This window comes from Vitis vinifera, chromosome 11 (assembly GCF_030704535.1).
Source record: "Vitis vinifera cultivar Pinot Noir 40024 chromosome 11, ASM3070453v1".
NCBI classification, from domain to species: domain Eukaryota; kingdom Viridiplantae; phylum Streptophyta; class Magnoliopsida; order Vitales; family Vitaceae; genus Vitis; species Vitis vinifera.
In genome coordinates this window covers 13,407,998-13,420,261 of record NC_081815.1, presented here as the reverse complement: position 1 = coordinate 13,420,261, position 12,264 = coordinate 13,407,998, and the positions used below count along the sequence as shown (strand labels likewise).

General features: G+C 38.6%; 1 protein-coding gene across 5 annotated transcripts in view; it reads right to left on the bottom strand.

Annotated features, from left to right (window-relative positions):
* Positions 1-12,264, bottom strand: part of LOC100246466 (DEAD-box ATP-dependent RNA helicase 10) — a 34,039-nt gene that overhangs the window by 10,446 nt on the left and 11,329 nt on the right. For 4 of the 5 annotated variants that reach the window (XM_002273176.5, XM_010658426.3, XM_010658425.3 and 1 more), the window contains exons 7-11: positions 4,594-4,713; positions 3,585-3,626; positions 3,418-3,492; positions 2,829-2,975; positions 2,507-2,644 (exon numbers count right to left, since the gene is read on the bottom strand). In XM_002273176.5, coding sequence (XP_002273212.1) covers positions 2,507-2,644; positions 2,829-2,975; positions 3,418-3,492; positions 3,585-3,626; positions 4,594-4,713 — 522 coding nt within the window. The remainder of the gene's footprint in view (positions 1-2,506; positions 2,645-2,828; positions 2,976-3,417; positions 3,493-3,584; positions 3,627-4,593; positions 4,714-12,264) is intronic. The other variant, XM_019223091.2, reaches the window with a different exon arrangement.

Below are 12,264 nucleotides of genomic sequence, written 5' to 3'. Positions count from 1 at the left end.
TTGTGGGGTCAATGAGGTGAGAGAGAAGTGAGAGACTAAGAGAGAAGAGGAGATGAAGAAGACAAATAAGTGAGGAGAGAAAGTGCAACACTAAGAAAGAAGAGGAGATGAAGAAGACGAATCCTACCCATCAAGATGAAGAGGAGGCTTCGTAGTGAGAATAATACCATCAAGATGATGTTGTCAAAGTGAGCACAAAGCAGCACTTCCGTCTTAGTGAGGCTATTGTCGTAGAAGAGGTCGATCTTCAAGCCATCAACGGTAGAGAGTGCTAGGGTTAGATTTCTCTCTCAAAATCTCTCTATTCACTCTTTAGTGAGTTTTTAGGGAACAATGGTTTTTCTACAAATTTTTTTTATTAGCCACCTCAGCAAACAAAAGGCTCACACTTCAATGAGCGGGGCGTCAAAGGCATATGCAAGGTGCACCTCATAAGCACCTCAAGCAAAAAGGCAAATGTCTTTTGTGTTCTCCGCCTTTTTCCCAACACCTTTGGGCTTTTTCAAGATGCCTCACACTATAGCACGCCTCAATACCATCTTTCAAAACATTGGTCATTATAAAGATAGAATTCTTTATAGGGATAGGATTCATTAACCAACAAGGAATTAGGTTCATGATCTCTATATATATTTTAAGTCTTTAAGAGAAAACTCATAAAATGACTTGATGAGATGAGATGGAGATTTGAGGAAGAGAAAGGAAACACAAAGTAGAGCATAAAAAATATAGGTTCTTTTCATGGCTCAGATTGAGCAAGATATATGGATTTATTTAAGGTTCGTGGGGTTGGTTTCAGTTAATCAATGAAGCTGTGAACACTTTCCTAGAATGTGAGGAACCAATGACAAAGAGAAAAGAAGAGTATTTAAGTCCCTGATCAGATTGCAATGAGTGGACGTGGTTTGCTTAAAGGAAGAGCTTTTTAGAATGTCCAATCTTTCAAGTTGGGTTAGCGTGTACTTAAGTGAAGGGTCATTGTCCTTGTTTGATGTTTTGGGTCTGGTTTGTTGTTTCTTCTTCCTTTTCTTTTGCTTGTATTCAGCTGCTACTTGTATACTTCATGTGTACTTTGTGCACCTTTTCCAAATGCTTTTAGTATATTTGTTTTGTTTACCTATCAAAAAAAAAAAATACTAGGAGCAAGCCTTAGGAGTTTTGTATCAGTATTCTCTGTCTTTCATCATTTTTCAAATAATTTGTAGTAGAATCTTAATCTCATTTGTGAAGGTAAACATAGTTTTACAGTGCAATGGAAGTATTGTTTCCTTCATATGTTGATTATTGACTATGATTGTATAACAAGTGGAAAGCTTCAATTGGCGCATAGCAAATGACGAAAGCTAGTTGGAGAAGTCTAAAGCAAATGTTGGCGAAGATCAAGAACCAAGATCTAGAGAATTCAAATCCAAAGTGCAGTCAACAAGAAACGGGAATTTTGGAGATTCCAACACAAGAATTATCTAATTTTGAGTTGATTGTGTGTTTGGACACTGAAGCGGTAAAAAGAGATTTGGAATCCAAGAGGATTGTAAAAGAAATTTTGATTCAAGGTGGAGTCAATTCCTTTGTCATTGAAAATACATGGAGTATTTAGTCAATTAACCTAGAATAGGTGTGTGCATGTTATCATGCAGTGGAAATATTAAAATGTCTAAATGGCAAAACATTTGCATGTGATTCTTCCTAAGTTTGACAAGTTTCCTAGTTGAAGGTATGGCACTGACTGCATTGATCAGGGTATTAAAGAGGCATACTTTGGAAGTATGTACAGACTAGAAAATTGACTTCACAATTTGAGCCAAGGCAGAAAATGTTGGAATTTATCTCAAGTTCCTATCTCTGCAGGGTTTCTATTTTGTTAGAAATCTGAGTCTAGGGTTTGGTGTAGAGCAGAACTTATGCTGGAGTTTTCTTATACAGCTCATTCTTTTCATTCTCTCTATACATAAGTTTTTCAAGTGAAACCTTCCAAGATGATATAAACATGAGATGAGAGAGAGAGAGAGAAAGAGAGAGAGAGATCTGTAGAAAGATAACTCACAAAACATTGAAAGCACAAGTTTGTTTCATGGCTCCTATGTACTATAAAAAAATTTGTCCATCTCATGGCCCTTGCAGAGGATGATAAGCATGAGTTTATTCATGGCTCCGAATGTGGCAAAGATAAGAGGAGTGAGACTTCCAAAGTTTTGCATTAATTTTCTACATCTTGTAGTGGACTCCTATCTCATCAATGAAAGTAGGCATTGTTTTGTAGTGGAATCCTCTTCTCATCTATGAAGATAGGCATGGTTGTCAAACCAAAGATATACCACTTTGGATTGATTTTTTATTATTATTATTATTACTAAAAAAAAAAAAAAGACACACATTAGAGGTTCCTTCAGCACACATCAAGGTAAATAAGGGAAACAATATGGTAAGCCCCAAAACAGGTAAGGGCCCAGGTCCAATATACCAGATCCATCCCCGAATTCAGAAACTAAAAAGAAGCAAGCCTGACCTTGGAGTTTGAGGGAATATCATAGTTGATAACCATATCAACAGATGGAATATCAAGTCCTCTACTTGCCACATCAGTGCAGATAAGTATATTACATTCTCCAGCCTTAAACTTGTTCAGTGCTCCAAGTCTTTTAGCCTGGCACATGTATATTCAAGAGGTAAAGTGAGTACAAACTCAAAATTTTGGCAAAAGATGAAACATAAAATATTAAATTAAGCTAAATTAAATTAAATTAAAAATAATAATAAAAACTATGAGTGTGTAAAGCAAAATCACAAGGATCTGATTTAAAACTTAAGATAAAAGAAAAGATATATACCTGACTCATATGACCACTGATTGGGATAGCCCTTAAACCAAGGTTTCGAAGAAGCAAAGCCAATAGGCGAGTTGCATCGCAAGTACGAGTGAAAACCATTGTTGTACTTCCAGATAACTCAGTTAGAATATATACAAGATAGCATTCCTGCAATAGAAAATATTAATATCATTGAAACTAGAGGAAGATAATAAATATAAAATATATATATATATATGGCGATGCACACTATGACTAGATGCAGCCTTTGTTTCATTTGATTAGAAACCCAAGTAAAAAAAAACTCCATTCTACTATAACTACCCATTTCTTAAACGTTGTTAGCACAATCAAGTGATAATTATGATATATGCAATTGTCTAACAATTTGGACTCAATTATTCATTGGCTTATGCAGCACTTCTTGAATGGAAAACGACTATTAAAATATTTATCAATCAAACATGATCTTATCTTCGAGAGTCAATTTAGGAAGATAATCATAGGAAGCGCTGTAAAGCACTTTCTATAGTCGGAAACTAAGTCAACTGCAAGCTTAATCTTTCTCATAACATTTTCAAAGTAATATAACAGTATGAAAGCAAGAAACCTTGTACTTAGCAGGAACAAAGCGATACTGTTGCTTGAGTGTATCAACAGTGGAATATTTAGATGCAACCTCAATCTGAAAGAAATTTTGTAACCAAATTTAGTGAAAGAGTTCTTATAAAACCAGACAGAATGAAAACAAAGTGTAGAGGAGCATAGTTATCATACCTTCACAGGATTCCTGAGACAGGCCCTCTGGAGCTTACGCACCTACAACATTAAGAACAAAACTTGGTTAGACATTCACTCTCTTCTTCATTTTCTTTCACTTTTTTACATAACCACCAAATACTTGAACTGGGATTGAACATTATGTGATTTAAATATTTATTGCATTAACACAAAAAAAAAAAAAAAAAAAAGAACACATTCATGCACTTCTGTCATGTAAGGGGTTGCAATATCATCAATACACTATTTCTACTCATTTCCACTTGGAAATTTATTTTAGCATCCCATATATTGTTCTTGTCACCAAGAGTTCAATTTTCTCAAATGCAAGATATTGAAAGAACATAAATGGCTGAAACCAAATTTGCTATTCCAAATGCTAAATGCTTCTTGCAGCAATGAATCCTATTCACACAGCCTAAACTAGAGATTATGTAATGCATAACAATGAGAAAGTAAAATGCAACTGTCAAATATGGAATGCAGTAAGAATATGCCATGCAAAACTAAAGGGAATTGAATAGTAACATTCCCTATTCAAGATGGAAGATAGAGACCCCAAAAAAACAGTTAGGCAAACTACAACTTTTTGATCTGAGATTTTGAATTCTAGAACAATAGAAGCCTCTATGAATCACATGGTTAATAAATTTGATAAATTTAACCAGATAAAGTATTAAGTAATATGTTTAACAAAAAGAATAATAATAAAACACAACAAAAGAAAGAGAAAAGAGGGGGAAAAAAGACCAAAAAAAAAAACACAACTCCAACTTGCCCTTGGTTTGCTAGATGAATGCATAGTGAGATAACTAAGATAACTAAGAGAGTGTGGCCATGAAACTTGCCTGAGACAAGTGCGCAGGTAGCAAAATCAACCTTATTGGTCATGCAGTGTAATCTCATACAAAAAATGAGTAAGATAAAATGCAACTATCACTTGATCAAGTATGAATCAAAATTTTCCTATAAATATGCACTTTGCCCCAATATTTCAACTATGTACCTTTTTCGTCATAGTAGCAGAAAATAAGTATGTCTTTCGCTCCCGTGGGATAACACTTAAAATCTCATCAATGGCTTTCTCAAAGTCGTCATTCAGCAACCTATCAGCCTCATCTAAGACCTAGCCAGCATACACAGATCATGTAACTAACAACAAAAAGGTCCTTATGTTCAAGCAATCAGAAATGGACACACAACATGGAAATTATATTTGAATATTTCTTGCAAAGCATAAAAAGATTGCAGGGAATGCATTTCAGCATACTGGAAACTAACAGTTCTACCATGATTCAATTTCGTTAAGGTTGTTGAGTGAGAGACCAGCACTCAGAGTTCTGATTATTAAGAGCAGAGATAGAATTTCATGAGCAATGTTATTTAGTTCAAGCAGTGGAAAAAAATTCATGATGAATAGAAAAACTTGTAAATAGCTCCAAGGAAACAACCAATAACAAAAATAGAATAAATTTAAGGTTCCATCATTTTTTAAAAGAAAAAAAAAAAAGAATATTACTTTGAATCATTGACATCCTCTCTCGTCACCTATTTGCCTTCACGACAAAGGTTTTGAGTCATTTTGCATTCAACACAGTTGGTGGATGTATCCAAGGCTTTAAGAACTGGAAATTTCACTTCTATGATTTGCTACCTGTTTATTCTCTGAAGCAGATGGTGAACAACTTTTCTATCCAAGGTGCATTTTATTTTGTTTTGAAGTGGTTTCCAGTCTAAGTGTCAATACAAGGGAAAGTGAAATAATTCATGTGGCTATCATGGAGCAAGTAAAGGATTTGATGTCAGAGTTCTGGTGCAAAGTGAGTCAAACTCCTTCAATTTACTTGCAGACAACACCACCAAGTGCCCTTTCAAAGCACGATGAGTAAATAGAGTAACATCAACTCAAGCTGGTTAGAGAAGATTTACAGAGATTTTCTATGTGCATGTGCGCATACATGTAGGACAAGAATTATGCTAGGAAATTGCAGGGAGTGACCGTGGGAAAGCTTAGTGAGGGACATGGAAATTGGTATTCTAGGTTGAGGAAAGGGGTAAAAGGATCAGGTCCTTAGAGAGATATACAGGAGTGCTGTTAGAAAAGGATAGGATGCTTTGTTCCTTCAACTCAGATTCCATGAGGTTGGGCATAGAACAAAGTTTTTGGTACCATTATTTATTTTATTTTTTTTATCAGAAACAAAAGATATGTTAATTATGAAAAAAGCACAAGAGTAGGATGGGTGGTCCTCCCCACAAAATACAAAAAGATGTTTTTAATATGATATTTGATGGGTGAAATTCTTTTGGAGACTGCTTTTCCAATATATTCTCTGTTCAGAAACCCAACAAACTAAGGTGGCATGCGACTGGAATATGGAAGGAGATAGCAGTTATTGACACTGACATTCATCAGAAGATCCCATGGTGGAAGATAGAGATAGTGGAAAGGCCTTTGTCTTGTATTCAGGATGCAACATGATTTCTGGACAGGGAGGATAACTTAGTGTAGAAGTTATATACTAATGGTTGCTTCTCATTGAAGTTCCATTGTAAGGCTCTGGGTCCAATTCTTAAAATTTATTTTTTACATAGAAGGTTTTGGAGATCACATGCTCCTTCTGAAGTTTCGCTTCTTAGAAGGCGAAAGGGAGAAAATTCTCACATTAGACTAGTTTTATGATTCTAGCCAATTGGTTCTCATCGACAAAGAGGATAAAGAAACAGAAAATTATTTGTTTATCCATTGCAGGGTGATGTAAAGCTTGTCATGGTCCACATTGTTTTAATAGTCTAGTAAAGTCAGTCAAGGACAGTTTAGCAAGTTGGCAAGGTAGATTGGTAAGGGAAAAGGAAAGTACAGAATGCTGCTCCACTTAGGTTTTTTGGCATTTATAGAACAAAGCAAAAGAATTTTCAATAGTCTGGAATGGTTGGAGTTACATCTGAGATATCATGTAGACTAATAGATCTATAGGAAATGAAAAAAAAAATGAAAGAGAAGATGTCTTTTGTAGACTTAATAGATCTATAAGAAATGAGAGTATGTCTCATGTACATTTACTTGATGCATTAGGCTGTCCCTAAGTTGTGAAATTCCCCACATTTTACAATTTTCTTATTTATGTGTTCATTGTCAAGTGGTTCACATATGCCTCCTGTATTCCTAGGTTGAAAGCCATTTTGATAGGCATCATTTAATTTGGTCTCATATTTGCCTGTCCAAAAAGTCAATACAATATCTTTAACTATTTTTTATCCCCCAAAAGGAAAAACCCAAGGCATTATTTGAATAATGCCTACAGGACACTCTGGAATTATTTGCCATTCAACAGTACTTTTTTTCAATGAGAAAGAACACTGTTATAAATTATATTTGGAACTATTCAACAGTACTTTAGTTTTCATGGAATTGATGGACATGAAATAAATGGCTTATTATTTTAAATATATGCATGCTCACCCTTGCAGACACAACTCTATGTATTATTGAATGGGCGTGTTTGCATATATCCTTCTCTTCAATTTCTTGGATGAATCCAAGATAACCAATGATATATAATACAACATGATTAAAATTTAAATAAATAGATAAATAATTTTAAAAAATATCCAATAAACAAACATTGGCAACAATGAAAACAAGGATTATATCAAATTGCAAGACTGCACTAGTTTTACAGTTCATTAATTTCTAAATATAGTGGGTCAAGAACATGAGTGAAGCTTCAAGGGGTGGAAGGAGCTGGTTCGCTGTTGAGTCCAAGTCTTTTGAGCTGTAGGTTGAGGTGGTAGGTGGAAAGTTGAATGGGTTTATTTGGGAGAGATGCAGAGGAACCACTTCATGGATTAGGTTTGGGGAAGTTAGTTTAAGTCGTTTGTTAGATGGTGTTGAAGCTTGTTGCAGGGATAATGGAAATAGAAGGTGGGTTCTTGATTGGGAGGGGGGAGTAAATATAGGTTGGAGCGTCGATCGAATGAGGCGGGAAGGTTTCTTCTCTATTCAGTTTGCAATATTGAGTCCAAGAGGTACTGTGTGATCTTCCCATAAGGGAGGGGTTTGTTAGGAGGCTGGAACACTCTGGCGAAGAAGCTACATGATCTTGGAGTCGTATCCTTGGTCAGGTTTCTAGACTCAGGAGGTTCAATGACTCCTCTTGGGGAGAAAGGTTTGTTGTCAAAGAGATATGCGGAAATGGCAAAACCGGGTGTTTCCGGCAAGGTACTAGCATTAAGGAGGCTTGGGTGAGGGTGGTGGGTCTTCCTCTTCACATGTGGAGTAGAGAGGTGTTCAAAAAGATAGGCAATGGTTGCAGAGCTTTTATTGCAGTGGATGAGGATACAGCTTTCTTTACGAAGTTACAGTGAGCGAAGATTTTAGTGAAGTTGGAAGGCAAGGAGCTACCCAGTTCTCTGGAGATAGTGGTGGGATTAGGTTGCTTTTCCATTCAATTATGGTGGGAAACCCATCCTTGGTTTGTCCAGGTGGTGCCGGCGAGCAAGATCTACATGGCTAGAGGTCCTGAGGGTAAGGAAGTAGTTGAGGAGAGGCCACGCGTTGATTATCGTGGTGCTATAAGAGAAAGGGTGGTATTGGCTGAGGTTCAGAGGGGAGTACAAGACATGTCGTCGTATCAGGGGAGGCAAAAAGGAGTTGGTGTTTATACTATTGTTGTTGCTACTTTCTCTGAATTAGGGTCTATGGGGGTAGGTTTGAAAAGTGGGATAGTGATTTGATACCTAAGAGTAGGGGTGGAAGAGTAGGGGAGAACGTGACTTTTTTGAAATCTCTGGGTGGGTGCAATGGTGTGCTGGATAGAGGAAGAAAATGGAAAGCGAGATTGGGCTCGGTGGAGGCCTAATCTAATATTTGGCTTGAGTATTGGCAGAGGGAGGGTGAAAAGGTGGTGGGCTTAAGGCCCGTTTCTATAAAAAAGCTCTTTAGTGGGCCGAGAGGAGGGCTTGGCCCAGTAAAAGTGGTTTCGGGATTGATGGACCTTTTAAAGATTTAGGTCATCCCATTGCTAACTTTGAAGCCAAGGCTCAGGAGGAGTCCCAAAGAGAAGTCAATGGTGATAGAAGATTAGTCTTCGGTATCTTAGAAGGGGACCTAATGCCCCCGCTGGCTCCATTGCTTGCCCAAACCAAGTCGACTCTATCGGAGGTCACTAGGGCAGAGATTACAAACGAGGCATTGTTGGAAGAGGCCTCTAAGTACGACATTCTTTCCTATGGTTTTGTGGGGACCCCTTTTTCTCTTCTACTCCTTTTGGTTTTTGCCAAGCCTTGGTGGTGAGGGGTCCTCTGGCCTAAGAGGGTTGGTGGTGACGGAAGAAGAGAGTTCCTTGAATCCTTTGTCCATTGTCTTGGCTGACATTAGTGAGTGGGAGATGGCAGAAGGAGGGGACAAGGCTATGGATGGAGGAGGGAGGGACGTAGCCAAAAAGGCTGTCGATGCAGGGCTTAATCAAAAAGCAAGGGATTTTGGAGACCAGTAGAATGAGAGCAGCTTGGTGAAGTTCAGCAAATTTTTTGGGTTTCTCCTTAGAAAGGTTTGAAGGGGAATTTTTCAATTTGCTTCAAAGGATAAAAAATAAAAAAATAAAAAAAATAAAAAGGAAACGGGTTAAGAGGAAGGGTGTTGGTTTGCCCACTAGGTTCGATCGAGAATTGAACAAGTTAGAGTGGTCGATCAATTACAAATGAGGGGACAGAGAGAGGCGAATGTTAAAGTTGTTATCCTAGAATGTTAAGAGAGGCGAATGACAGCAATAAGAGGAAGGTTATTAAAACTTTAATTAAGGCTCAGAAAGCAGACCTTGTTTGTCTTCAGGAGACTAAGATTCAAGAGATGTCCATTGGAGTGGTGTGAAGCCTTGGAGTAGGGAGGTTCTTGGAGTGGGGTGCAGTTAATGCGAGGGGAATAGACGAAGGGGTGGTGGTTTTTTGGGATAATAAAGTGTTAGAGCTGACTGGCATGGAGGTGGTTCAGTTCTCGATCTCGTCATTTTAGAAATTGTGAGGATGGTTTTGTGTGGGCTTTTACTGGGGTCTATGGTCCCATTTTGAAGAGATGCAAAGAACTTTTTTAGGAGGAGCTAAGGGCTATCTGTGGGCTATGGGATGATCCTTGGTGCATTGGAGGGGATTTTAATGTGACAAGGCTCCCTAGTGAGCACAGCAGAGGAGGGAGGTTGGTTGCTGCAATGAGAGGATTTTCGAAGGTGATTGATGATTTGCCTTTAAGGGACCTCCCATTGCAGGGAGGTCCGTTTACTTGGAATGGTGGGCTTAATGGGCAAACTATGTCAAGATTGGACCGTTTCTTGGTGTTTGAGGATTGGGAAAGTCAGTTCAGTGGGGTGGTGCAAAGCACTCTTTCCAGACCAATGTCTGATCACTGTCCTATCCTATTAGATATGGGAGGGATGAGGAGAGGTCCTATGCCTTTTCATTTTGAGAATATGTGGTTGAAAGAGGAAGGATTTAAGGACCTGTTAAAAATCTGGTGGCAAGGGCTCAACTTCAAGGGTTCTAGCAGTTTCATTATGGTAGCAAAGTTGAAGGCTCTTAAGAGTATTCTAAAAACCTGGAATAAGGAGGTGTTTGGGAAGGTGGAGGTTAACAACAGTTTGGCATTACAACAGGTCAATTTTTTGGATATTCAAGAGAGGTCTAGAGCCTTATTGGTGGAGGAGGTGGAGATAAGAAAGGAGGTAAGGGAGGAATATAAGAAATGGGTTCTCATGGAGGAAATCTCCTGAAGGCAAAAATCTAGAGAATTATGGTTCAAGGAAGGTGACAAGAATACAGGTTTTTTTCCATAGAATGGCAAATTGTCATAGAAAAAGGAGTAATCTGTCCAAGATTAAAATTAATGGTTCTTGGATAGTTGAGGAGAGGGAGATTCAGGGGGGTGGTGTTAGTGCTTTCCAGCACCTGTTGTCAGATCCTGGTGTCTAGAGTCCAAGTTTGAATGGGCTGGTTTTTGACAGATTAGCAGGGGAAGAGGTAGCTAGGCTAGAGGAGGCTTTCTCTATTAAAGAGGTTGTCTTTGCTCTTTTTGATCTAAACGGGGACAAAGCTCCCGGGCCAGATGGTTATTCCTTAGCTTTTTGGCAATCCAGTTGGAATTTGGTGAAGAAGGAGGTGATGGGTTTTTTCCGAGAATTTCACAAGCATGGGAGGTTTGTTAGAAATTTGAACTCTACCTTCTTGGCATTGGTCCCAAAAAAGGGAGATGCCAAGGACCTGAGAGATTTCAGACCTATCAATTAGGTGGAAGGGTTGTACAAGCTATTAGCAAAGGTGTTAGCTAATAGGTTGAAAAAAATGGTGGGTAAGGCGGTTTCCTCGTCTCAAAATGCCTTTGTTAAGGGGAGGCAAATTTTGGACATAGTGCTAATAGCTAATGGGCCTATAGATTCTCTATTAAAAAGCAATGAATGCGGGGTGATGTGTAAACTTGATATAGAGAAGGCATACGATCATTTAAAATAGGATTTCTTGCTTCAGGTGTTGCAAAAAATGAGGTTTGGAGACAAATGGGTAGGGTGGGTTAAGTGGTGTATTTCTACAGCATCTTTCTTGATGTTGGTTAATGGCACACCAGCAAGTTTCTTTAACAGCTCCAGGAGGTTGAGATAAGGGGACCCCCTTTCTCCTTATCTTTTTGTAATAGGCATGAAAGCTTTAAGCGTTTTGATCAAGAGGGCAGTTAGTGGGGGCTTTTTTACAAGCTTTAGGGTTAAAGGGAGAGGTGGTGAGAGAGTTCAACTCACCCATCTGTTGTATGCTGATGACATGTTGATTTTCTATGATGCCTCTAAGGACCAACTGGCTCACCTAAGCTAGGTGTTAATGTGGTTTGAAGTCATATCTGGTCTAAGAATTAATCTGGACAAAAGTGAGATCCTTCTAGTAGGGAGGGTGGAGAATCTGGAGGAGCTAGCCCTTGAGCTCGAGTGTAAGGTGGGGACGTTCCCTTATATTTAGGGCTTCCTTTGGGTGCACCTCACAAATGAGCAACGATGTGGGATGGGGTAGAGGAGAGTTTTCAAGGGAGATTAGCTTTGTGGAAGAAGCAATATATATCTAAAGGAGGGAGACTCACTCTCATTCGAAGCACTTTGTCTAACATGCCTATTTACTACATGTCAATTTTGCGTATGCCTACATCGGTTAGATTGAGACTTGAGCAAATCCAAAGGGATTTTCTTTGGGATTGGGGGGAGGGGGGCTTTGGAGAGGAAGACTCATCTTGTTAAGCGGGTGATTGTATGCTCGGATAAAAGTAAAGGGGGATTGGGTGCAAAATGCATCTCCACTCTTAATAGAGCCCTTTTGGGTATATGGAGTTGGCGCTTTATGGTAGAAAAGGAAGCTCTTTGGAAACAAGTTATTAGTAGGAAGTATGGAGTGAAAGAAGGGGGGTGGTATACCCGGGAAAGTAGAGAGGGATTTGGTGTGGGATTGTGGAAGGATATTAGAAAGGAAGGTTCTCGGTTGAGCAACTACATTGTGTTTTCCATGGGTAATGGTAGAAGAATCAGATTTTGATTGGACTCTTAGTGTGGGGATGAGGATTTGTGCAACTCTTTTCCCTCTTTATTTGCTTTGGTGGTTTCAAAAGAGGAGTTGGTGGCAGAGGCTTGGGACCCTTCAGTTGAGAGGGGGA